Source organism: Phascolarctos cinereus, unplaced genomic scaffold (genome assembly GCF_003287225.1).
Source record: "Phascolarctos cinereus isolate Bilbo 61053 unplaced genomic scaffold, phaCin_HiC Scaffold_4;HRSCAF=312, whole genome shotgun sequence".
Classification (NCBI taxonomy): domain Eukaryota; kingdom Metazoa; phylum Chordata; class Mammalia; order Diprotodontia; family Phascolarctidae; genus Phascolarctos; species Phascolarctos cinereus.
In genome coordinates, this window is record NW_027555847.1 from 135,817,691 (window position 1) to 135,844,121 (window position 26,431).

The following is a 26,431-nucleotide window of genomic DNA, read 5'->3' on the forward strand; positions in this document are numbered from 1 at the left end:
CTCAGATGATCTAGCCTTCTGGGAAAGTCCAGGGTTTTTCTTTTTGGGGTGTAGATCCAATCTTCATCATTCCCCCCTCAAACAAATGGGACCCAAATTCTTTTGGGATAAGGGGCGAAGGTCTTGGCTTCTGAAACTGCTTCCTACTGGCAAGGGGTGGAGCTGTCCCTGCCTTGAGGGTGTCCCAAAGAAGAGGTTGACTGGAACCCAGCACAGGCTGCATCCAGGGAACAGTGGGGGTGGGGGGGACATTGGCTGGTACCTGCTGTTTGCCACCAACTGTAGTGAATGGCCTGTAGTCTGGAAGACACAAATCTGACAGAAAAGACTGCAGAGCCCAGATGTAAAGCAGGGACTAGATTTAGGGCCCAATATGAGAGGATGAAACATCCTTAGCTCTGTTTGGATTCAGATAATTCAGTTTTCCAACCATGCAGTATCAAATTCACCTTGTAGCCAGACTCCGGAATAGCCAGGTGGTTAACATTCCCTTTCAGAGGAACATAATGGGGAAACTGAGCCAGGAGGATTCCATCTTAGACTGAGGCTAAAATTGTCCTCTCAGCTTTTTCTGATGCTGAGTTCCCACCAGTATCACATTCTCTGAGTAGCTTGTGGCATTTCTCCCAGATGGTGGATGAATTATGACCCATCAGACAACTCAAAATAAAATCCTATGAGCTTTTACCTCGAACAGCAAGTTTTAACTAATCACAGCTTAGGAAAAACTTTTTCAGGATTTACATCTCAAACTTAAATTTGTCCTGGTGTAAAAAGCCGATTATTAGAGATTTCTATACGCTTGCAAATTCTCAGCAAGCCATAACCCAAATGAGCTTACACAGTTTACACATTAAAACAATAACCAACAATAGCCAAATTATTTTAGTGGTAACCAAAACATGAGAAGTTGCTTGACATAACTAATAGAAAAAGTTCACCAATTTGAAACTTGAAACAAACCCATTACCAATCAGGTGACTTCAGTTTTGTTAAATGCATTTCCAAATTACTTCACACAGAGAATCAACATCTCATCATTAACGGTTAAAACTACAACTTTAAGACTTGCTTGTCCAAGTTCAGAGGCCAGCTTCTTTACCTTGAGCAGGATGTGCTGAACCTGGGTGATGCTTCCAGGCAAAGTTTGCCCTAGGGCCCAAGGCCATTGCCGGGGGGGGGGGGGGGGGGGGGGGGGGGGGAGGGGGGGGGTGGCGCAGGGGGCATGCTGTAGCTGCTGCCCCTCCCCGCTTCTTCTTTTCCCAGGTAGGGGAGGGTAGAATCAGAGATGAGGGGTAAAGGGTGAAACTCTTTTCTCCTATAAGAGGGGTTGACAGATACCCTCTTGACTCAAGCAAAGGGAGTGGGAGAAAAGAGTGACCAGGGTTGTAAGGAGGAGTTCCAAACTCCTTAATGATCAATCACAAAACCTCCAGAATCTGTCAAGATATTTTTAGCTGTTCTAACTCTCCCCTGTAACCTCCATGAAGGAGAATTCAGGGTGTAGAGGAAAGGGAGTAAGTAAGCCTCAGGGAACCAAAAAGCAACTGCAGTTTTCCCCAATTCTCTAGCGCCAAGAGAACTGACAGAATTGGGCATACACTTCCTGATAGGGCGTCAGTCCTTGTCCTCTATGCTACGGAAGGTATACCCAGTGGACCGAGAGCCTGAGAGTGTCAGGCCAAGTGTGAGACAGCCTTGTAACTGTCTACCCAAAAAGCACCTCCAAGCCTTGATGCTTGGAGAGCAACCCCAACTGCAGAGCAAGAAAGGGGGAGGGAGGGGAAGGCTTACAATACTTTCCATTCTTGGCTAGAGAAGAACTTGGCCTCAGGCAGTTTCCTCCTATGGGCCACCAAAACGATGAGGTTAAGTGGTTCTGGGACCCCGAGACACAACAAATGGGTCCTGCCCCAAAAGAATTTGACCCAAGCTTTCTTTCAGCCAAAGACAAGGTTTATTAGAATGCCTGTCATATTGGGCAGACTCTTAAGGAGTCTGAATGTTAGTGAGCTATTGGCTAGATTTTAAGAATCTGAGCCCAGGAGTTCTTGTTGGGCTTGAGTCCAAGTAGCATTTTTCTTTGAGGTTTTTTGGTAGCTATTTTTCACATTATTGTCTCTTGAGTTTTTTGTCATCATCTTCCCTGCCACTGTTAGTTGCTTTTTATGGTCAGATTCTTTTTATGTTTATTTGTTTGCTGGTCATGTTTCCCCTGATGATGGGCTGGTGAGGGCTGCTCATTTCCTCATTATATCATAAAGGTCCAGCAATTTTTTGTCAGTCTTTATCCCAGTAACTGGGGTCTTTAGGTTTATCAAATTGTGTGCTTTTGTATTCATTTGTTTCTGTACATTTGTTCCTAATCTCACGTGAGCTTTTTACAGCAAAACAGTCACAACTTAGCTAAACAATATTGATCATCATTTTATCTTTAATTTCTCAAAATGAACTTAGTAGTGAAAAATCACCAGAAATTCATGAAAAGTCAAGTTGGCGAAGATTATGCTGTCAAGTTTTTGTTTTAAAAGAAAAGCTGTGATTCATGCTAAAAGTGAGAACTTAGTCATCTTATGAAAGCATATTAACAGAATTTACCATTTGAAATATGAAATATGTTATGTCGCATGTACTTTTCAAATATGATCTGCTTTTTTTCCTCCAATTTTAAAGTTCAGATCTCTGGGCTCTCGGATGTATAATATACCAGCTTGTAGCAGGATTACCACCATTTAGAGCGGGGTAAGAGAAATATATTCTTCTTAAATATTTTTTAAAAATCTCACTATTTTCTATTTATTTTTCCCAACAACATTCTCATAACAAAATGAATTTTAGCAGTTAAGTACAAATTACTAAGCATTCAATATCTTCTTTTAAATTCTGGGGTAAAGATATTTGAGGTTTTGAAGTTACCAGGTTATTTGAGCATTTTTTGTCAAAGGGTCAGGGGTATAGCTGGTTGAGTAAAGGGTGATTGGAGCAAGGCTTCAGGGGTCACAAGTTGGACCAATAAGTTGGAATTGTAGGAAGGCAGACTTATGCTTGTAATAAAGAAAAATTTATTAATAGACTTGTCCCAAAATAGAATGGATTTCTTTGTTGGGTGGTATGTTCCCTGTCAATGGAGAGGTCTTCCAGCTGGATGACAGCTGGTTAGGTGTGTTATACAGAAGGGTTGAGATTGGTTTGATTACCTTCAGATTTTTTTCCAGCGTTAAAATTCATTATTTGTTAGTGAGATCGGCCTTCTTAGACGCACACATGACAGCTATAAGAATGTTCCCTCTGACCTTTTGGGAAGTTTCCCTTTTTAGGGGAGAGGAGTGGGCAATACCATGGACTATCCAACTTGTGGATTGACATCTTTACCTTCAAAGCTGGTTACAAAGGCTGTAAGCAGCCTTTTCGGCCTGAAGATAACTGGTATATGTGACTATGCCAGTCAAAAAAAAAATAACAAAGAAGTAGTAGTAGTGCCTGTTTGCATGATTCTGGGATGAATCATTTTGCTTTTGTTTTGCCAGAAATGAATATCTTATATTTCAGAAGATAATTAAATTGGAATATGACTTTCCAGAAAAATTCTTCCCTAAGGCAAAAGATCTTGTGGAAAAACTTTTAGTAAGTATTTTTTCTCATTTTATTATGGTACAATGTGGGTAAAAATTCCCTTTTCACCTATGTTAACGAGGCTTTAGTAACTTCGTGTAATATCTTGACTTGGATTACAGTTAATAAAACTGTATGTTCTGAGAATTAGCAAAGTTTTTCATAATGGGTGGAATGGACCAACCTTGTACTTGTGTTCAGATTTTGACTTTGTCACTTAATAGTCATCTGACCACAAATAAGTTCCTTTGCCTCTTTGAGCCTCAGTTTACTTACCTGTATAATAAGTGTGATATTACACAACTTTACAGGATGTTTTGAAGGAAGTACTTTATAAAGTACAAAGTGCTATGTGGATGTAAGTTGCTATTGTTAGCTAGAATTATAGCCTGTAAAATTGTAAGTTCTAATTTCAGAATTTTTTCATTATTGAAACTAGTAAAAGAAAATTGTCTTATCTTTAATACTCTTTAATGTGTCTAAGTCACCAGAGTGCCAACTGTGTCAGCTATGCCAGTTCAATAGGACTTTTACTCAGGATTTAGGTTTAAATCAAGGAGAAGTCCATACTTATTATTTGGTTGATTTTGAGGTTTGTCTATTGGCAAGAAAACTCAACTGTTGGAATTCTCACACTTGGATGGATGGCATACCACTTGGTTGGGAGTTAGTGATCTTAGGTGAAGTGTCTTTTAGAGTTTTGTTTTTTTTTTTGTTTAGGCAGTTGGGGTTAAGTGACTTGCCCAGGGTCACACAGCTAGTAAGTGTCAGGTGTTTGGTCTGAGGTCAGATTTGAACTCAGGTTCTTCTGACTCCAGGGCCGGTTCTCTATCCACTGCGCCACCTAGCTGCCCCCCCTTTTAGAGTTTTGGTAGACATTGTTAGAACTTTTGGTTAATGTTACAGCTCTTAACAGTGTTACATGTGGGTGGTTTTTGCCTTTGTTGGGCTTCTTTGCTGTCTTTAACATAGATTTGGACTTTGCTGTCCAAAGTCAGATAACAGAAGAAGGTGATTGAATATGTAGGTTTTTGTACAGTTTTTAGTGGCATGAAACAGCACTAGTCACAGTTCTGAATTACTTAGGCTTTAGCATTACAGAATAATCTAGTCCTAAACAGAGCATTTTACGTTGTTCTAGTAATGGACAAGCATTACAGAATTGCTCAATGGGGTCTTTGAAATGAGAATGTCCTACACGTCTTTATGCCCATGTAGGGTACCTATAGTGGCATAGGCTTTGTATCAGCCAAGTCTTTTTTGGACCAGATATAGAAAGCAAGGAGAAGAAAACAGTTTGAGTAATTGGTAGGGTTGGTGCCTATCTGTGCATGTTGAGTCAGGAAGCAGACAGTATTTGGAAACAGTGCCCATAGTCGTCTTTGGCCTGGGTTAGCCAGGTCTTCTGTATTGTTATTATTACTAAATAGCGTTTGAGGTTTTCTGATTCTGGAGCAATTATAGCTGTCAGTATAGGTCACTGTAAATTGCAGCACTCAACTGACATTTATGGAGAGTCATTTTATGTGGTAGTGCCTGATTGTTGATAAAGTACTTTCCTTATGACTCTGTTAAGTATCTATTCTAAGTATTATCCCCATTTTACAGATTGGGAAACTGAGGCTCAGAGGGGGTGAAGTCCCTTGCCCAGGGCCAAAAGAGCTAGTAAATGTTGGAGCTTGGACTTGAACTCAAGTTTTCTGACTCTCATTCTTGGGTTCTTTTTTGTTACAATAATATTCTTCTCACAATAAGCATGTTGACTGAATTTTGGTATTTTATGGAAAGGCTTTTAAAGGTTAACATGAAACCTATAAAAATGTTTTAAAGTATAAGAAAATGTTTATTAGAACTTTAACAACTGACCTGCCTGATGACTCGAGTAGTAGAATTTAAGAGCTAGGCTGGTGGCTAATTATAAGAAATGTGTAATAGAATTGGAAGACTGTTAAACACATCAGGCTCTTATTTTCTTGTATTTCCTATAGCTTTCCCGAGGGAATGGGTGTAGCTACCTTACCCAATCTGAGTGATTTCACTAAATCCTTTGGGCAAAATTATAGATGTGTAAAAAATTGCTTTTAGGAAATGAATGAGGGAAGTTTCAGTAAGTCTGTAATAGATTACGTTAAACCTTTTATTTTGCTATGAAAGCCTTCTTTATTTACAGGTCATTTTTATTTAGGAAATTATTGTAATATGTGTATTTGCTAATGCTCTTGTTTGTGCTATGTAAGTCATTCCTAAGTGTAAGAAGAAAACATAGGTAGATAGAGGTGAAGGAGATGTAGGGAAAAGAAATTTTACAGAAACAATTTGTAGTCCTAAACTGGTTGGTTATGGTAGAGCTTTTAGTTGTTATCCATGCATCCTTAGATGAATTGACAAGAATTACCTTTTCAGTGCTTAGCATGTAAGCTTATGGTGGGTACTTAATCAATGTTTGTTGATTGATTTCTTGCTGGGAATTTACTTATGATATTTTTTAAGGTTTTAGATTCCACAAAGCGATTAGGCTGTGAAGAAATGGACGGGTATGGGCCCCTTAAAGATCACTCATTCTTTGAATCCATAACGTGGGAGGATCTGCAGCATCAGACACCTCCAAAGCTCACAGCGTACTTACCTGCTATGTCTGAAGATGATGAAGACTGCTATGGAAATGTATGTCAGTTTATCTAGTATTGGCCTACTTTACCATTTGAGAATTTTAAAAGAAAAAAAGATTAATTCTACTTTGTGTAGTTGAGAATATCTAATTACTAGTTTAAATGAGTTAATGCCATCATGATGGTATTCCAATACTTCCTAAAAAAAAGCTGCGATTTAATTGGTGAATGTACTTAAGTTTGGCTCAGGTCAAAGCCCCTGCATACTTTAGTAGATAGTTTCATGAGTTGCTGTAGACTCCCCCGCTTCTCCCCTCAAATAATTTTTTTAAAAATATAAATTTATTTATTTTTAGTTTTCAACATTTACTTCCACAAGTTTTTGAGTTCCAAATTTTCACCCCATCTCACTCCTCCCCCACCCCAAGATGGCATGCATTCTGAATATCCCTTCCCCTACTCTGTCCTCTCTTCTATCTCTTCCCCCCTGCTTCTCTTATCCCCTTCCCCTTCTATTTTCCTGTAGGGCAGGATAGACTTCTGTACCCCATTTCCTGTATTTCTTACTTCCCAGTAGCATGTGAAAACATTTTTTTAAACATATGTTTTTAAAACTTCAGGTTTCAGATTTTCTTCTTCCTCCCCCCACCCACCCTCATTGAAAAGGCAAGCAACTCAATATAGGTTGTACATGTGCAGTTATGCAAAACACTTCCATAGTAGACATGTTGTGAAAAACTAACTCTATTTCCCTTAATCCTATCCTGCCCTCCCATTTATTCTATTCTTTCTTTTGACCCTGTCCCTCCTCAGAAGTATTTACTTCTGATTACCCTTTCCCAATCTGCCCTCCTCTCTCATCCCCTGCTCTCTCTGTCCCCTTCTCCCCCTATTTTCCTGTAGGGTAAGACAGATTTCCATACCCAATTGAATGTGTATATTATTCCCTCCTTAAGCCAAATCCTATGAGAATAAGATTCACTCATTCCCTCTCACCTTCCCCGTTTCCCCTCCACTGTAAGAGCTTTTCTTTTCTGTTTTTTTTTGTGAGATAATTTACCCCATTCTACCTCTCCCTTTCTTCTTCTCCAATATAATCCTTCTCATCCCTTAATTTTATTCTCCAGATAAGACCCCTTAATCTTCAACTCACTCTGTGCCATCTATCTATCTATCTGTCTATCCATCCACACATATAATTTTTTTCCTCCAACTACCTAATACTGACAAAGGTCTCATGAGTTATAAATATCATCGTTCCATGCAGGATTGTAAACAGTTCAATCTTAGTAAGTCTCTTATGATTTCTCTTTCCTGTTTACCTCTTCATGTTCCACTTGAGTCCTGTATTTGAAAGTCAAATTTTCTATTCAGCTCTGGTCTTTTCATCAGGAGTGCTTGAAAGTCCTCTATTTCACTGAATGACCATTTTTTCCCCTGAGGGATTATACTCAGTTGTGCTGGGTAGGTGATTCTTGGTTGTAATCCTATCTCCTTTGCCCTCCGGAATATTATATTCCATGCCCTGCGTCCTTTAATGTAGAAGCTGCTAAATCTTGTGTTATCCTGATTGTGTTTCCACAGTACTTGAATTGTTTCTTTCTGGCAGCTTGTAATATTTTCTCCTTGACCTGGGAACTCTGGAATTTGGCTACAATATTCCTAGGAGTTTTCCTTTGGGGATCTCTTTCAGGAGGAGATCTGTGGATTCTTTCAATTTCTATTTTGCCCTCTGGTTCTAACACATCAGGGCAGTTTTCCTTGATAATTTCTTGAAAGATGATGTCTAGGCTTTTTTTTTGATCATGGCTTTCAGATAGTCCAATAATTTTTAAATTCTCTCTCCTGGATCTATTTTCCAGGTCAGTTGTTTTTCCAATGAGATATTTCACATTATTTTCTAATTTGTCTTTTTTTTGGATTTGTTTTACAGTGTCTTGATTTCTCATAAAGTCACTAGGTTCCAGTTGCTCTATTCTAATTTTTAAGGAAGTATTTTCTTCAGTAATCTTTTGGACTTCTTTTTCCATTTGGCCAATTTTTCTTTTTAGGGCGTTTTTCTCCTCTTTGGACCTCTTTTGCCATTTGGGTTAGGCTGTTTTTTAAGGTGTGATTTTCTTCAGTATTTTTTTGGGTCTCCTTTATTGTTTTTTGTTTTTTTTTGAGTGAGGCAATTGGGGTTAAGTGACTTGCCCAGAGTCACACAGCTAGTGAATGTTATTGGGTCTCCTTTAACAAGCTGTTGACGCGTTTATCATGATTTTCTTGCATCACTCTCATTTCTATTCTCAGTTTTTTCTCTACTTCCCTTACTTGCTTCTCAAAATCCCTTTTGAGCTCTTCCAGGGCCTGGAACTGATTCATATTTTTCTTGGAGGCTTTGGATGTAGGAGCTTTGACTTTGTTGTCTTCTTCTGGTTGTATATTTTGATCTTCTTTTTCACCAAAGTAAGATAATATAGTCTGACTCTTTTTGTGCTGCTTGCTCATGATCCCGGCCAATTACTTGAGTTTTAAACTCTTTGTTAAGGTCTTTGTCTGCTTCCAGTGTGAAGAATGTACTGTCCCAAGCTTCAGGGGTTTGTACAGCTGTTTTCAGAGATACTTGTAGGGCCCTGTAAATTTTCAGTTCTTCCAAGGTGGTATGATAAGGGGCGAGGTGTTTACTCCTTTCCTGGCCTGTGACCACAAGTACTCCTTTCTGTCCTGTAACTGTGAGGAGGGGGTTCCTCTCCACAGCCACTACAAGCTCTACCTCGATAGCGCTCCATCTTGGTAGTGCTCCTCCTCACCCCAGCACTGCTGCCCAGAACTGTGACCCAGAGTCCAAACACGGGCAAAGCCAGAGATTCCTGCTTCAGCACTGGCAGAGAGATCCCTGCAATCCCTCTCTGATCAGCCACTTGATTCCCCCCCTCAGTCTGTGGGCTGGAAGCTCAGGAAGCAGCTCCCACCCCCCACCCCCCCGCCACGTTCTTGGGGAATGGAGCTGAGAATCCGCCTTCCTTTCTCAGCACCGACAGAAACAGACTTTTCACACTGACCTTCTAAGTTGTCTTTGGGCATTCGTGGATTGAGGAATCTGGAAACCTCCACAGCTGCCCATGATTCACTCCTCTGAGGCCTGCTCCAGATTTGCTGTGGCTTGCGCGCCCACACTGGGCTCCACTCCCAGCCCTGTGCTATACACCTTTCTGATCAATCATCCGGGTTGTCTTGGGCTGGAAATTTGTTTCACTCTGTCTTTTTGTGGATTCTGCTGCTGCAGAATCTGTTTAGAGCCATTTTTTATGAGTATTTGGAGGGATTTGGGGGAGAGCTCAAACAAGTCACTGCTTTCACTCTGCCATCTTGGCTCCGCCTCCCTGAAATAATTTGAAGGTCATGCTAAATTTAGTTATCACTTGGAAGCTTTTCCATTTTAGTAGGATATGCCAGGGATTGTATTCCATTCATATATTCTTCAAGAAGTTATGGTTATTTCTATGTCATAGTGAGGAAACAGAACTTTAGTGGCTGTATTATAGCATCATGCCAATGTAACCTTAAGGCAGTAGAATACACTAGGCGGGGCAAAGGTGCAGAAAGTTTTATCTAGTGTTTAATATTTTTTTCTTCTTTTGAGTTCCCAGACCTAGGTACTACTCCATTTTTGTCTTATTCAGTTTATCTTGTATAAAATGAGGGGCATAATGCCAGTTACTTTTAGATGTGGCTTCCTTCATAGAGTAACAATAGAATTAATAATCTTTAATGTGCAAAAGTATTATAGGAAAGGCAGTTTTCCCCCCAAGCCATTCATCCCGTTGTTGTTAAGTCATATCCAAGTCTTTTTGACCGCTTTTAGGCTTTTTTTGGCAAAGATACTGTAGTGGTTTGCCATTTCCTTTTTCTAGCTCATTTTACAAATGAGGGAACTGAGACAAACAGGGTTAAGTGATTTGCCCAAGATCACACAGCTAGTAAGTATCTGAGGCTGGATTTGAACTCTGGTCTTCTTGACTCCAGGCCTAGCACTTTATCCACAAAAAATTGAGGAAAATTTTATTGATTCTTGATGCAAGGGTTATAGATAGCAAATGCTCATTGACTATCTTTCTCTCTCCCTTACTCTCCCCTTTCCATGCCAAGCATTCTGAAAGAAGAATTAGACATTCATAAGTTGCAAAATGCCTGAAAAATCCTACTTCTCTCTTTTGGAAACCACTTACTATCAGTCAGTCCATAAATACTTCTTAACACCTGCTGTGTTCCCAGTAGAGCTGGGAAGAGAAATACAAGATGAGCATAAGATAAAATTTCTGCCTTTAGGAACTTTATGGTCTCATTAGAGAGAGAAGACTTATATCAAATAGAACAGTTGTGTACTAAGCTGCTTGGGCCTGATTGTAATACAGAGTTCAGAGAAAGGAGAAAGAACTGTGGGATTGAATGTGGCAATTAGGAAGTAGTTAGTGACCATTTGACTAAGAGAATGACCATGAGTACAGTTTTATTGGAGTGGCTGAAAACCAAATTGTGGATACACTTACCAGGGTTAAGTTAATTCCTTTGTTTTGAAGGAGGGACAGGGTTTGACTGGGAATCCAAGTGAGCGAATCAGTCTAGGTTTAGGATGCCAAAATCTATAAGGCTGAGTCAGAAAAGGAAAGCCTAGGGTAGGAGCAGAATCTCAAGGTAGAGATTACAGTAATGGTTCAGAATCTAAGGTACTTTACTGTCTTTCTACCCCTAATTCTGTACCCTCTTATGGAGTTGCATGTTTTCCATTCCCACTTCCTTTAATATGAGAGACATTGTTTGAGTTAATGATCCTTACTTTATTGGAGGAGTTGTGGAAGTGGAGTAGCAGTGAGCTGACAGCAGGTCTGGATCACTTACTTGAGAAGAAATGAATGATTCAGTAGGTGAAGAACAAGTTTGGAAAATACAGGGTAGGAGGAAAAGTACATTTTTTTGGAGATGGTCATATTTTCCCTTCCTCTCCATTTATATATCTGATAACCTGGTGCAGACCTTCATCACCTCATACCTGGACAATTGCAGTAGCCTTCTGATTGTTCTCTCTGCCTCAAATCTCTCCCGGTATAATCTGTCTTCCACTCTGCTACTAAAGTGATCTTCCTAAATTAGATTAGGTTTGAACATTTTACACAACTCGGTAAATTCCAATGGCTCCCTGTTGCCTCCAAGATGAGATATAAAAACTTTCACAACTAAAGCCCTTCTAGTCTTCTTATACTTTACTCCCCTCCATCTGCAGTTCAGCAATTTTGGCCTCTTTGCTGTTCTCCACACATGTCATTCCATCTCTTGATGCTGTTCTGTTTTTCCTGGCTATTTCCCTTGCCTGGAATACTCTCTTTTCTCACCTTTGCCTCCTGGCTTCCTTCAAGACTCATCTTATATCCTATCCTCTGCAAGAGATCTGTCCTGTTTCCCACATTGCTAGAGCCTTACCTTTTGAATCATATACCATTTACAGTGTATAGCCTTGTTTGTATGATGTTTCCTTTATTAGAATATGAGCTCCTTGAGGGCAGGAACCACATTTTGGCCTTTCTTTGTATTCCCGTTGATTAGCGTACCATGCATAGTACATAGTAAACAAACACAATACCTTGTTGAGGTTGTTGATGTTGATGATGATGTGGGGGAGAGAAGGAGCACAAAAATTAAGGTCTTAGAGGTGAATTTGTGCTGTGTGTTATGAAATGTGTCCCAACTTCAGTATGCTTGTGGGTGATTCTTGTTTTAAGTTTCTGAAGGTAAAGCACAAAATGATGGAGAATAATAGAGGCTATGTGTTTGCTGAAGTCATTAAGGAGGGTAAAAGTTGGGGCACAGGTGGAGGGCATAGAGGATATAAGGGCATTAAAACTTTGAAGAGGATTTCATAAACATGTGACATGAAGATCAGATGAAGTTAAGCTATGTGAGGGTGGATGGTTCTGCTCTTTTGAATTGGTGCTAGAAGGAAGGTGTGCTGCATCCCTTTATTGAGACAGAGAGTGTTTGGGTGAGTTCAGGCCTCTATGAGAAAAGGGATTGTGGTTTCATCTAGGGTAGGATTCTGTTGAGGAGAGAGGGTGGGAGGAGAAGGAGAAAAAAATTTATCCCTAGTTTAATAAGATTTCAGTATTGACATCAGAAAGACACCTAGGTGGCATAGTGGATAGTGTTGGAATTGGAGTCTGGAAAATCTGAGTTAAAATTCTGCTTCAGATACTTATTAGTTGTGTGACCCTGGGCAAGTCATCTGTTTGCTTATCTGTAAAAGTTTCCATATCTATAAAATGGGGGCTTGGACATTGATGACCCCTAAAATCACTTCCAGGTCTAAATCTGTAGAAAATGGATTGAGCTTGGAGGCTACTCTTGGAAGAATGAGAATGGCTGCTCCCAGTTATGATGGTAGTATTTATTGGTCATAGGAGTTCAGGTGATAGGAGCATTTCCTGTGTCTGTCTTAAGCAGGGTGTGTTAGAAGATTAAGTTATAGAGGGAGATACAGCCTTTTTATTTATTCATTCATTCATTCATTCATTTATTTTTTGGTGAGGCAGTTGGGGTTAAGTGACTTACCCAGGGTCACACAGCTAGTAGGTAACAAGTGTCTGAGGTCGGATTTGAGCTCAAGTCCTCCTGACTCCAAGGCTGGAGCTCTATCCACTGCAACACTTCACTGCCCCAGGAGATAAATCTTGAATAGTAGGATCTTATTTATTGATTATCTGAGAAACCAAAGTTGGAGTGACCACTTTCTTCTGTCATGCCTTTTCCTCTGAGGTTTTTTCCTCTTCCCTCCTCATTTTTCTTTTCCTCTTCCCTCTCCATTGGTCATTTGCCCAGAACTCCTATGCCAGAAATAATTAGCAGAGTTGGTGGAGGTAACAGAGAACTAAAGGAGAAGGAGAAACTTGTGGATACTATTGAGAATCATTAGACCTAGTCTTGGCCAGGATTTTAAAAACTTCACTATCTCAGTTAAATTTTATAGCCATGCTGAGAGAATAGCTCTCAGTAGCATGTATCATATTTCTCCTTATCATTTACATCTTATTAATAATTGTATTATGTGTAATGTTAATTAGTAGCTCTTGCAACTTAATAAAGTAGTTTGATGAATGTTGAGTTCAGTTTTCAATATTGCCTTCAAGAGGCAATTTCTATTTACTGAGAGATTAAAAAAGTACTTTTGAAAAAAGAATGCCATTAGCCAAGTTGTTGATTCTCATTCCTTGATAAGCATGTTACTTGTAAAAGTAGTCACAAACAGTTGAGTGTGATATTTCTAATTTGTCATTACCTGGAAGAAAGTATATCTGAGCTGTAGTGGAATGAGTGCTAATTTCTAGTCCTGACTCTGGCACTTGATAGTCACAGACAAATAAGTTTTCCTCTTTCTTCTGTATAGGATGGAGATACTTGTACTGCTTACCTCACAGAGTTATTTGTGAGGAAAGCACTTTGTAAACTTTAGAAATGTGAGTTATTAAGTTTGGTGGGAAGAAGGTAAGGGAACAGCAGCTGGGTGGCACAATGATCAGAGTGCTGGGCCTGGAGTCAGGTAAGACCTAGGTTCAAATCCAGCCTCACACACTTACTAGCTGTGTGACCTTGGCCAAGTCACTTACTCTTGGTTTGCCTTGGTTTCCTCATCTGCAAAATGGATATAATAATAGCACTTATCTTCTTGTGAAGAACAAATGAGATAATAATTATAAAGTGCTTGGCACAGTTCCTGGCATATAGTAGGTATGATGTAAATGCTAGTTCCTATTATTATTATCATTAACGATAACATTAAACACTATCAATGAATGGGAATCCTCCAGCAAGTACTTATCAGATCTAGTGAGACTAAAATATCCAGCTAGACGATTGGAGGTGTTGTGTTACTGTGCACTGTTCCCTCAAAAGGTAGGGTAATTTCTGTTTTGTTTTTTTTTTTTGGAGGGCTTCTATTAAATCTAGCATACATGACTCTTAGGCCGGCCTATTATTCTTTATCTAACATCTTATACACTGTGTTATGGCATGATATCTACAGCAAATTTGATTAGTAGACTCCTAATTGTATAATATTAAAAAATCTTTCTTGGAAGGAATATAGGATTTCCCCCACAACTCACAGATAACAGAATGGAGGCTAAAAAATGGCAAGTGACCAGGATATCCAAGGTTATACTGGTAGCAAGTAGAAGATTTGAAATTTGTAGACAAGGATGAATCTGAGTCTTCTAACTCTAAATTTAGGACTCAGGTTCACCATGTAGCTTCCAAACACAGGAAAGCATAAGAAAGCTTAATTTTTTATTTTAATTTTTAAAATTTTCCTTATAAATGCAATATTTTTAGTTAACACTAGTTAATCAATAGTTTAAGTAAGTGAAGCAAATTTTCCCCAGTTTGCTCCATGTTCTACTCTTGTCCTAATTAGAAAGTTAAAGAAAATATCTCAGAAAGTAGTTGAGGTATGTTCCAAATTCCAATCTTATTAATGCCTCAATACATCCTAAACTTCCTTTAGTGAATGGAATTCCAATTCAGTTCACATGAATTGTATTACCTCCTTCTGGTGATTGCAGCCTGGAAGTGGGGTGAGCTGGGTGGCCTGGGTGGCCTGGGCATATGTGGTCCCTAGGAGAAGGAAATCCATTTATTTATTTATTTATTTATTTATTTTTTGGCTAGGCAGTGGGGTTAAGTGACTTGCCCAGGGTCACACAGCTAGAGGAAATTTATTTCTAACAGGTAATGTGATATCTTTTATGACCTCACTTTCCTCAGCTGTAAAATGGGGATAGTAATGGTTATACTCCCTACTTTACAGAGTGGTTAACGAGGAAAACACTTTGCAAGTCTTATAGCACTTTAGCAATCTGAGCTAAATCTTGTTACTTGTTACTCACTAGTTGGTCAGATTTAAAATCAAATCTTAACTAGCTAGCATTACCTAGAGATAGAATTCTCTCCCTACTTCATGTTTCTCAGAGCCACACAAATTTTCCTCCCCTTGAGGAAACCCATTCTGGTTTTGTTAGCCATTTTTTTTTATGTTGTACAGTGCAATTCTTGTCTTGCTTGTCTGAAAAAGGCAGTGTATATTAAATAAACATTCAGTTATCTAGAGAGCACTAGAGATAAAGGATTATCTCTTTGTTTTTGGAACCATGGTCTTGTACTTACATATATCTGAATTCTGGGATCGTAGGATTTTAGAATTTGAAGACACATTAGAGATCATTCAGTCTGACTCTCATTTTTGAGGTGAGGAAAAGCCTCGGAGAGTTGTGACTTGACCACGGCCATACACATAAAAGACAGTACAAAAAGGATTCAGACTTGGGCTTCCTTACTTCAGAGTCACTGCTATTTTTCTTGTACCATACTACTTGTGTGTGATGGTAAGAATACTGTTTCATCGTTCCCAGTAGAAGAGAATTAGGAACAGCCAAGTGGCTGTCTTCCCATGTACTATACTGTGTCAGGTTAAAGTAAATAAAGCTTTCATGGTAACTGTGCCATTATTTGATTCTTACTCTAGTGTTATCATAAAAACTGGTGGCACAGTGGATAGAGTGCCAGTCTTGGAGTCAAGAAGACTCATCTTACTAGCTATGTGACCCTGGGCAAATCACTTAACCCTCTTTGCCTCAGTTCCTCATCTGTAAAATGAGCTGGAGAAGTAAATGGCAAAGCACTGCATGAAGATTTGAATTTGAAGGGTCATGAAGAGTTGGATACCACTGAAACAATTGAACAGCAACAAAATCAGAAGAACTGGAAGCAGAATCAGATTTTGTTGTTTGGTCTATTTCTGTTTCTATATACACATATGGATCTTCAGTGTGACCATGAATTTTTTCATTTCCAAGACTACTTTATGTTTGATACAAAATTTTGTTTTTTTAAAAGTGAGCATAGCATAATTGGTGAGTGGAGTAAAGATTTGTGTAGTCTTGTTAAATGTAGGACACATGAGAAGTTTAATGTAAACCTGTGGAAATTTATAATGGCTTTCCTGTTTTTCCCCCCATAGTATGACAATCTTCTAAGCCAGTTTGGCTGCATGCAAGTTTCGTCTTCAACTTCTTCACATTCATTGTCTGCTTCGGAGAGTAGCCTGCCTCAAAGGTCAGGCAGCAATATAGACCAATACATTCATGATCTGGACAATAATTCTTTTGAGCTGGACTTACAGTTTTCTGAAGATGAGAAGAGATTATTATTGGAGAAGCAGGCCAGTGGAAACCCATGGTAAGAACTCTTTAAACATCTTAAGACGTAAGTTATTTGGGTGCTATGAGAAGGATATAGAGATGATTTATTGTCTTTAAAAGGTGACTTCTAACTGACTGGTTGGTTTTTCATGGTTATAAACATAGCCTAATGTCTTCCTAGTGTTATTAAATGGTTCCATGAAAATGTGACATAAGGGGGAAAGTTAGTACATAATAACAATCCTCATGTACTTGCAATAGGAAGTATAGCAATGATATGCAGGCATATAGTTCAGGGAAGTAACAGTACAAGGGCACAAAGAGCTTGGAGCCTCACAAACCATCTGAATGGTGTTAATGCAGTTAAGTTTCTTAACTTTCCGGTAGGATTTAGGTTATGCCTTCTCATACCAAATCTACTCTTTGTCTACACTATGACCTCCAATCCTTTGACCCCTCAGTTCTCTCTCAGGTCATCACCCCTGCACTGACCATTCTCTCTTATCTTCAACTTAAGCCCTTAATGAACCACTTCAACTCTACACTGTCCTCTTTAGTCCCTGTCCCCTCATCATATTGTTGATTGTGCTCTGCCAAGCCTTAGCATTTGATGATTCCCACTGTCCACTGCTTTTCCTTCTACACAGGTGGGAGAAAAAATAATTTCAACAGTTCTGACTGGATCCACCACAAATTTATGTTACATATCCTCAACTGAGTCCTCGCTGCTGCCAGGCAGTGTTTCTACAGCTCCCTTAACAACTCACACCCCCATTCTCCACAATGGCTCTTCCAGACCTTCTCAATCCTATTCAAACCTTCTATGGCTCCCTGTTCCTCCACCCTTTCAGCTGAAAGCCTTGCCCTCATATTTTACTGAAAGAGTTGAGGTCATTCATTGTAAACTCCACTTTTCCTTCTCATCTCATGTCACTCAGATGCCTTTTTCACCTCTGTCTCATGTAAAGAAGTAGCCCTTACCTTCACAAGTGATCCCTTCCCATCCCAACTCCTGCAGCAGATTGCTCCCTTAGTCATCCCGACTCTTTCACTTATCTTCAGTATCTCCTTTTCTACTGGCTGCTTTTCCACTGCTTCAAAACACACCCATGTCTTCTCCATCCTCAACAAACCTTTATTGATTGTTCCATTCTTACTTTTGTCCCATATCTCTTTTGTCCTTTTTGGCTACACTTCTTGAGAAGACCCTTTATAATAGATACTACTTCTTCCTTTCCTCTGTGGCAGGTGAAAGATGAAATGATTGAGGAAATAAAAGTTTGATCTTTGGAGCATATTGATTTATTAAGCAATGTATGCCCATTGCCTAATGAACCGGGACCAGACCTCCTCACCTTAGGCCTGAATCCCAAATGCAGGAGGAGACAGACTTTTGTACATTAGAAACAATTAATCAAATAAGGACAATTCAAATTTGATGAAAGGTTAGGGACTTTCTAAGTTGGGAGGGAGAGAGCGAACAGGTGCAATTCCATAAATCAGAAAAGGAGGAGTCCCAGTTCCTCAAATGTTTGTAAACAATCAAAGGAACATGGAACGTAACTGATTGATTAATATAGGGCCAGTTTTCAGATAAGCCATGTGTTTCTTGAGATGCAAAATTGTGAGAAAACTCATATTAAGCTTTGGGTCTGACTGGATTTCTGATCAGCATAACATAGGCCCTTAGCTAAGAGTCTCTAAGCAGCAGGTAGAGGTGGTCATGCAGGGCTAGGTTCGAACAACATAATAAGGTTTTCTCCGAATTCCCATCACTGAATAAAGTTTTCTCACAGGACAGAAATTGGACTAAACCCATAGCTGAAAAGAAAAGAGAACTGAGCTAGCTCCAGAATTGAGTCACAAGATGGAGTCAGTATGGTTCACTCAGTTCCCACAATTAAGCACTTGCTGTCCTAATCCCCTCAATTCCCCTTTCCTACTTAAGTCTGTACAGTCTGGCTTCTCATCTCTTTTTACTGAAACTGTTTTCTCCAGAGTTACCAATGATATCTGAATTGCCAAACCCAGTGTCCCTTTTTTCAATCTTCATTCTCCTTGACCTCTCTGCAGCCTTTGACAGTGTTGATCACCCTCTTCCCTTTGAACATTCTCTTTTTCCCCAGGCTTGCAACCTAGTTATCACCTATGACTTTTTACTCCCCGCCCCCCAATTCAATCTGTTGCTAAGACCTGTTGATTTCACCTTTGCAGCGTCTCTTAAATATACCCCCTTTTCTCCATTTATACTCCTACCACCCTAGTGCAGGCCCTTCTCACCTCATACTTCAACTATAGCAGTAGCCTACAAGTGGTTCTACCTGCCACTAATCTCTCCCTACTTCAGTCCATCTTCATTCAGTTGTCAGAGTGATTTTCCTAAAGTGCAGACCTGACCATTTAATCCCCCCTCCTCAGTAAACTCTAGTGGCTACCTATCATTTCTAGGATCAAACATAAACATAAAATCCTGTTAGGTGTTCAAAGTACTTCATAAGTCTTCCTCCCATTTCATAATCCCTCCCCCCAACCTCCTCTTTTCTGGGCATGACTCCTCTGTACCCCAGATACTCTTCCATTCAGTGACATTGGCCTTCACACTGTTCCTGGAACAAGACACTCATTTCTCAACTCTGGCCGTTTTCTCTGTCTGGTTCTCTGTGCTGGAAATGCTCTGCTTCCTCACCTCTGCCTCCTAGCTTCCCTGGCTTTTTTCAGGTCTCAACCACTCTCATGCCTTTCTTTCCCAGTCCTTAATTCTAGTGCCTCCCCTCTGTTATTTCCTATCTATCCTTTAGATATCTTGTTTGTACATACTTGTTTGCGTGTTATCTCCCATATTAGACTGTGAGCTCCTTAGGGCAAGGACTTTTCTTTTTTGTGAGGCAGTTAGGGTTAAGTGATTTGCCCAGAGTGACACAGCTAGTGAGTATTATGTGTGTCTAAGGTCAGATTTGAACTCAGGTCCTCCTGACTCCAGGGCTGGTGCTCTATCCTCTGAGTCATCTAGCTGGACCAGGCAGGGACTTTCTTTTGCATTCTTTGTGTCCCCATTGTTAAGCAAAGGGTCTGGCTCCTGTAGGCTCTAATAAATACTTATTGACTGTCTTACTGACAAGCCCTGAGGATATAAAGAAAAAGCCAAAATAAACCTGTCCATGTACTCAAGGAGTTTACATGGAGAAGACAACATATACTTAAATAGATGAAAACATGATATCTGTCTGTCTGTCTGTCTACAAGCCTAGATTCAGCACTTATTATTTGAAAGGCACTGTGCTAAGCTAAGCCCTAGAAATACAAATTCAAGCAAAAAGAAAAGACACTTCTTCCTGCCGTCAAGGAGCTAACATTTTAATGGAAAAAGACAATACATAAAATGAAGCTGAATAGGTAGGGGAGGGGGAAGGAGGTTTCTCCTCTGCATCATTCCTGGGTATGATGCAGAGGAGAAAGAAGTCCAGGAGGTCAAGAGTAGAGACGAGGGAGGAATCAACATGGAAACATGGTTGACCTGATGAAGGGACAAGCTAAGAAGGAGCTGAATTGGAAGCAGGAGAGCTCCAATTATAGATCATTAGTGCTGCCCACACTCCTCTTACCACCATCATCATTTTTGGAAAGATGGGATCTGGAAGGAAAGAGGAGAAAGTAAAAGTGGATAGTATAGAAAAAAATACACAACTAAAAATCATAACCATGCACATGAATGGAATGAACTCATGTATAAAACAGGAGAGCAAAATAGATTATAAAGCATAACTGAACAATATGCTATTTACAAGAAACACACTTGAAACAAAGATTCACACAGAGTTAACATAAGAGACTGGAGCAAAATTGATTTTGCCTCAGGTGAATCCTCAAAAGTAGGAGTAGAAAACACGATCTTGGGCAAGGCAATGATAAAAATAAGATTTGGTTAAAAAAAGTTGAACAGGAAAGCTATGTGGTGCTTAATGAAATAATATCAGTACTTAATGTATGTCTGAAAGCATGTCAGTACTTAAAGGGAAAGTTAATTAAATTTTAGGGGAAATAGCAAAATTGTAGTAGTTAGGGCCCTTCAGTGTAACAGTTTCAGACCAAGACAAATCTAACAAAAGGAGAAAGAATCATTTCTGCCATGTGTGCAGGCCATAGATTCTCATTTTTGTCCTTTCTGCCTTCTCTTAAGTTTTTCATTTCTCTCTCAAAGGATTCTGTGTTTCATTAGGCATTGGTTTGGTTTCCTTTGTCATGTAATATTTATTGTAATCTCCTAGATGTTTTAATATTCATTCTTGCTTCTCATTTTTGTATACTCTGTTGATTTATCTTCTCATGCTCTTAAGTTTTTACTAAATTATGTTCCTCTTAATACTTTTTGTAGTTTTAGCATTTTCTCCCTCTATTCCCCTGACAGTGACTTTCTGGATCCTGATGATGTACCTGTATACCCCGAGCTGGATTGCAGTGCTGTCTTAAGCCTCTTTCCATTTAGGGAATTTGCTTTTCACCAGCCTCAGTCTGTCCCAGATAGCTTCTTGGGGGACATGACTGGCCTCAGATAGATTTCATTTTCTTTTCTTTCAGGCCTGGTGCAGTCATGCAGGCTGGTTTCCTGACCCAGTTCTTCCAGTTCTTTAACTCTCTGACTGGATTGAAGCAGATGCTTTTTGCAGAATTGGGGGAGTCCTTGATATGTGTTCCAGGCAGTCTCTGCAGCTTTAGGGTTTCCTAATCCGGGGCTCCCTTGGGCAGAAGGAAACCCAGGAGGTGGGATGCACTGGCAGAATTTCTGCAGTAAGATGGAAATCTCTGAATAGGCCAAAACACAAGTCTGTTTGTCTGTTTTTGTGTCCTGTTGGAGTGTAGAGGCTGGTAGGGGATGGATGCTGAGTCAGAAGAAAGCAGTTAGCATTATCTGTTGTAATTCTAAGCTTATTTTCTTGTCCTGTGGATTGAGCTGTACATTGCTGTACCCCTGGCATGTAGTAATCCCCCTTCCTCTCCTCCTCTCCCTTCCTCCCTTTGTCCTCTCTCTCCTTCTCCCCCCCCCCAAAGAGAATACATAGTCCTTCATCACATGACCTGGCAATAATAGAGAGCTTTGGAAGATGGATGTGTTGTGAGGAGAGAGTTATGAGCTCTCTTGTGGTTGTATGGAGTTTGAGATGTCTGGAGCCCTACTTTCATTGGAAATAGATTTAAGAGGAAGCTCTATGTATGCATCTATCTATCTATCTATAAGGGTATAAAAGTCTTCTAAATTCATTTTATTTTGTTTTAATTTGTTTTTAGGCAATTGGGGTTAAGTGACTTGCCCAGGGTCACGCAGCTAGTAAGTGTCAAGTGTTTGGTCTGAGGCCGAATTTGAACTCAGGTCCTCCTGACTTCAGGGCCGGCGCTCTATCCACTACACCACTTAGCTGCCCCAAAAGTCTTCTAAATTCAAAAAGAAATAAAAGGCTGAGGGGAGAGAGGAGAGAGAGGATAAGGGAGGGATTCTTTGAGGGGCAGTGTAGGTTAAGTAATAGGAGGGCAACATAACAGGTAGATGTGAAGTAGAGGAGTCAGGAAGGATAGGAAATAAGAGATAGACACGAACATAAAATAAAAATCATTGGTAGAATTTATTGGGGAAAAAAAAGCAGAGGTAGTAATCATGATATCAGACAAAATTAAAGCTAAAATAGATTTAATCATAAGGGGAAATAGGGAAACCACATTGTAAGTCAGCCATATTAATCAATATTGTTTTAGACTATCTAAAATAACTAGACAGTATACGGTTGGAATATTGCTGTGGTGCAGGAAATGATGAGTTGATGGACCTAGAAAAATATGGAAAGCCTCTGACTTAGGAAAGGAAGAGGTTAACCACCCTGAGAGAGACAGAGGACAAATAAGTGTAGTGTGGTCTTACATAGATGCGTATGAATGTATAGATATCTAAGTACATGTATGTGTACACATATATGTGTATATGCATGTACGTATCTCTGTATATGTGCATGCATGTGTATTGTGTGTGTATGTATATATACATATTCATACACATATATGTGCTTAGTTGTATCTTTGAGGAGTGGAGAGGAAGAGGTAGAGGGAAAAAAAGTAAAAAGTGCGCAGCAGAGAACAAAAGGAAACTTACAAGGAAGCAAAGAAAAGATGGACAGCTCTGAACACAATGCATAGTATTTATTGTATAGGTTTTCTTGAAATGGAAATTTATTGCTGTATATTTTGAATCCTCTTTTATGTTCTGCTGTGCACATAAACGATGCTTTTTTTATTTTGTATTTAAGTTTATAATATGTTTCTTTTTTTCTCATTGTGTATTTAAGTTTAAAATGAATTAATTAAAAAATGTTAAATGAAAGTGATTCCTTTGTCTAGAACAGGAGTCCTGCCCTTCTTGGTTGTGATATTAGTATTTTCTGCTTCACTAACAATATCCTGATAGCTTTCCCTGACTCTTCTTAGTTATAGTGCTTTCCTTCTTTTAATTATATCCTATATATGCCTGTTACGGCTTTTGCATGTTATTAAGATCAGCATTAGGTGACCTCATTGTCTTTTTAGGCAGCCTTTTTCCACATTTGGACAGAAATCTTGTCTTCCTTTAACGTCTGCCTTGTGGTTCTAATTTTGCTTTTTGAGGCCAATCTATTCCTGTAATGTCTATGAAGCATATCCAAAGGAGGGGACTCTAATCTCGTAGGTGAGGAAACTGAGTCTCCAAAGAGGTTAAGTGACTTACACAAAGTTATGCAGGTAATAATTGGCAGAAAAAGAGTAGCATGGATTAATCAAGAACAGATCATGCCAAAATAATTCTTATAAAAAAGATTTTAATTGATTCATTTTGTCTTTATGTTAGTTATTTTAAAGCTTCACTCCTAATTGACCCTTCATTGTGATAAAGAACAACTAAGCAAAAACATTATGCATTTAATAGTGTATACAATATTTTTTCCAACTAGTCCTCCATCACCAGTTCTTTTTGTTTCTTTTTAAAAAATTAATTAATTTTTATTTATCAACAATCACTTCCATATGCTTTTGAGTTTAAAATTTTTCTCCCCCTTCCTCCACACCACCCTCCCCAAGACAGCACACAACCTGATATAGGCTGTACATACACATTCCTGTTAAACATATTTTCACATTAGTGATGTTGTAAGTAAGAATTAGAACCAATAGGAGGAACCACCAGAAAGAGGAAACAGAACTCAACAGAAGAAAAAAAAACAGCAAATAGTATGCTTCAATCTGCATTCAAACTCCATAGTTTTTTCTTCTTTTTGTTTCTTAAGGGAGGGATTTATACCTTTTAAACATAGTATTATATTAGCTGACATATCAGAGGAATGATCTAAATTCAGTTTACTTGAATTTTAGCAAAACATTTGACTAATTCTATTTGTACATGATTTTATGTACAAACTAGAAAGATGTAGGCAAGAATCAGACATCAGCACACTATGCTCTATGGACCACATCTGGGCCGCTGCTTATTTTGTTTTGGCTTGTGAATTAAGATTGGTACTTTGCAGGTTGTACAGAAACAGGCAGTGGGTCCAATTTTGCCTCACAGGCTGTAGTCTGCCTATTCATAATAGGTAATTTGGAACTGTTTGAGTGACTAAACCCAAAGAGTAGTTTTTAATGATGGAAAGGTGTCTCCAATATAGTATCCCAAACATTAGTGCTTGACCCTTTACTTTTTATCTTTTTAATGATCTTTTTATCAATGGTTTGGCTAAAAGCAAAAATGGCACACATAGGCAAATTTGAAAGGAGTTAGGATCCAAAAATATCTTGACAGGTTAGAACATTGGGCCAAATTTAAATTTCATTTAATAGACAAAAAGTTAAAAAGTCTTACATTTGTCAGTTTCATAAGTATAAGAAAGTATGGGGTATGGTTTGACAGCAGTTTTTCTGAGTTTTTCCAGTTTTAGTCAACTGGAAACTGAACATGAGAAAAATAATATGACTGATATGAGTTTGCAGCAAAAGAGGAACGTATGTGATTGCCCCCCTGAACTGGCCTTGGTGACCTTGGTGAGTCTACACCTAGAGCCTTGTATACAGCTCTGGGTACCACATTCCAAGAAGCACAGTTGCCAAGATTATTTTTACACACACACACACACACACACACACACACACACCACACACACACACACACACACACACACACCAGTTAACAAGCATTTCTTTTCTCTCCTAGACACACCTTCCATGGGCGGGGAGTGGGAGGAGAGGAAGGATGATATAAATGTGGGGAGGAAGAAAAAGAAAATCCTTATAACAACTCTATATGTTTAAGCAAAACAGATTCCTACAATGGCCATGTAAAAAAACATATGCTTCATTCTGCCTCTTTAATTCATCACTTCTCTGTCAAGAGGTTGGATAGCATGCTTCATCATTGGTTCCTGCTATCATGGTTGATCACTGCATTGATCATAGTTCTTAGGTTTTTCAAAATTTTGTCTTTATAATGATGTCATTGTATAAATTGTTCTCTTAATTTTGCTCACTTCATTTGGTTTTGGATGGTCTCAAATCAGTGGTTTGAAGAATGACTTTCTTCCCCTTTTTTAATATAACCTAGAGCTTCCATATTTGTCACATATACTGATGAATACCCATTTCTGTTGATGTATTTGGGAACAATTCTGCTGAACATCAGCAGAAGGAATCCACTCAATCTCTAGGCATAGAAGGCCTTGGTCAGAATCTAAAGGATACTGGGACACACACGTGGTACTTTCTTTGCTCCTTCCAATTTCAAGTAGGAATTCAAGAAGAAAAAGAATAATACTAAAATTGGTTATGATGTTTGAGAACTGGATTTAGTTCTCTGGATCATGGCTGAAGACATAAGGATGTTGAATTTTTGGAAAGGAATGAAGTTCTTCTTGGCACAAACCTATGTTAGAAAAATCTACTTTCTTCCCACTTGGAAAATTAGTATGTTTGACCGTCTCTCCTCTTGTGGTACCTTTCCTGTTTTCCGTAGTTCTTTAGAGATCAACAGTTATTCAGCAATGAGATCCACAGATTATTTCAGTGTCTTAATCTATAATCTGTCTGCTGCAGGTGATTTGAACTCACTGAGGATAGTTAGGTGCTTAACCTCCACCCCCCCCAAAAAAAAGAAAAAACAAAGAAAAAACTATTTCCTCACTTATTTTGTGTCCCCAGTAACCATTATTATTTTTCTTGTCATTCTAGAGATCATTTCCCTTGGTACAAAGATTGGAAGAAAAGAGATGTTGATTATTACCACCTTTTCTCTTAACTCCCATTATCATTGCCCCATCTCCCTCCTTCTCCCCATGAGCTCCTATTAACTGACCCTTTTCCCCAATGCTAGTGCTCCCTTCATTAATTTTTATTTACTTTGTGTACAGTTTTTATTTACTTCTGTGACTGTTTTATTCCCTCCCAGTAGAAGTAAGCTTTTTGAGGTAAGGGACTGTCTTGCTTTTGTTTTTGTATCCCCAGGACTGAGTAGTATAGGTATAGCATTATATTGCACAAAGCATACGTACTTAATAAATATTATTGAATGGATGTTTAAATGATTGGGGAAATTAATTAAATTAAGTATCAGACTTGTAACTAAGTTTTTTTCTTTCACATACCTGCCCTAACATGAATCTGAGGTTCTGTTTTTCTATCTGATTTGAAATGCTAGGTAGATTACACTTAAAGCTTATTGATTACCAACTAATCTTTACCTTTTTGACACCTGCCCACTACATTACATGTTTGTGATCTCAAACTGTGACTTGGACTTCAGACTGAGTCCTAAATTCAGGGTTTGAAAGGTAAGTCAAGGATGGAATTTTCCATTGTGAAGTCTATCCAGGATGTCGTCTTACTGTTGGGTGGAATTTTAAGATCATTGGGCCATAGTTCTAGAGCTGCAAGTAACTTTAGATGTCCTCTTGTTTAACCTCCTCGTTTATAGATGAGGAAGCT

The 26,431-nt window shown here is 39.0% G+C and overlaps 1 protein-coding gene across 8 annotated transcripts in view; it reads left to right on the plus strand.

The window, feature by feature from the left end:
• Nucleotides 1-26,431, plus strand: part of PDPK1 (3-phosphoinositide dependent protein kinase 1) — a 127,443-nt gene that overhangs the window by 91,566 nt on the left and 9,446 nt on the right. For all 8 annotated transcript variants that reach the window (XM_021006760.2, XM_021006761.2, XM_078152625.1 and 5 more), the window contains 4 exons: nucleotides 2,674-2,742; nucleotides 3,528-3,624; nucleotides 6,103-6,276; nucleotides 16,267-16,484. In XM_021006760.2, coding sequence (XP_020862419.1) covers nucleotides 2,674-2,742; nucleotides 3,528-3,624; nucleotides 6,103-6,276; nucleotides 16,267-16,484 — 558 coding nt within the window. The remainder of the gene's footprint in view (nucleotides 1-2,673; nucleotides 2,743-3,527; nucleotides 3,625-6,102; nucleotides 6,277-16,266; nucleotides 16,485-26,431) is intronic.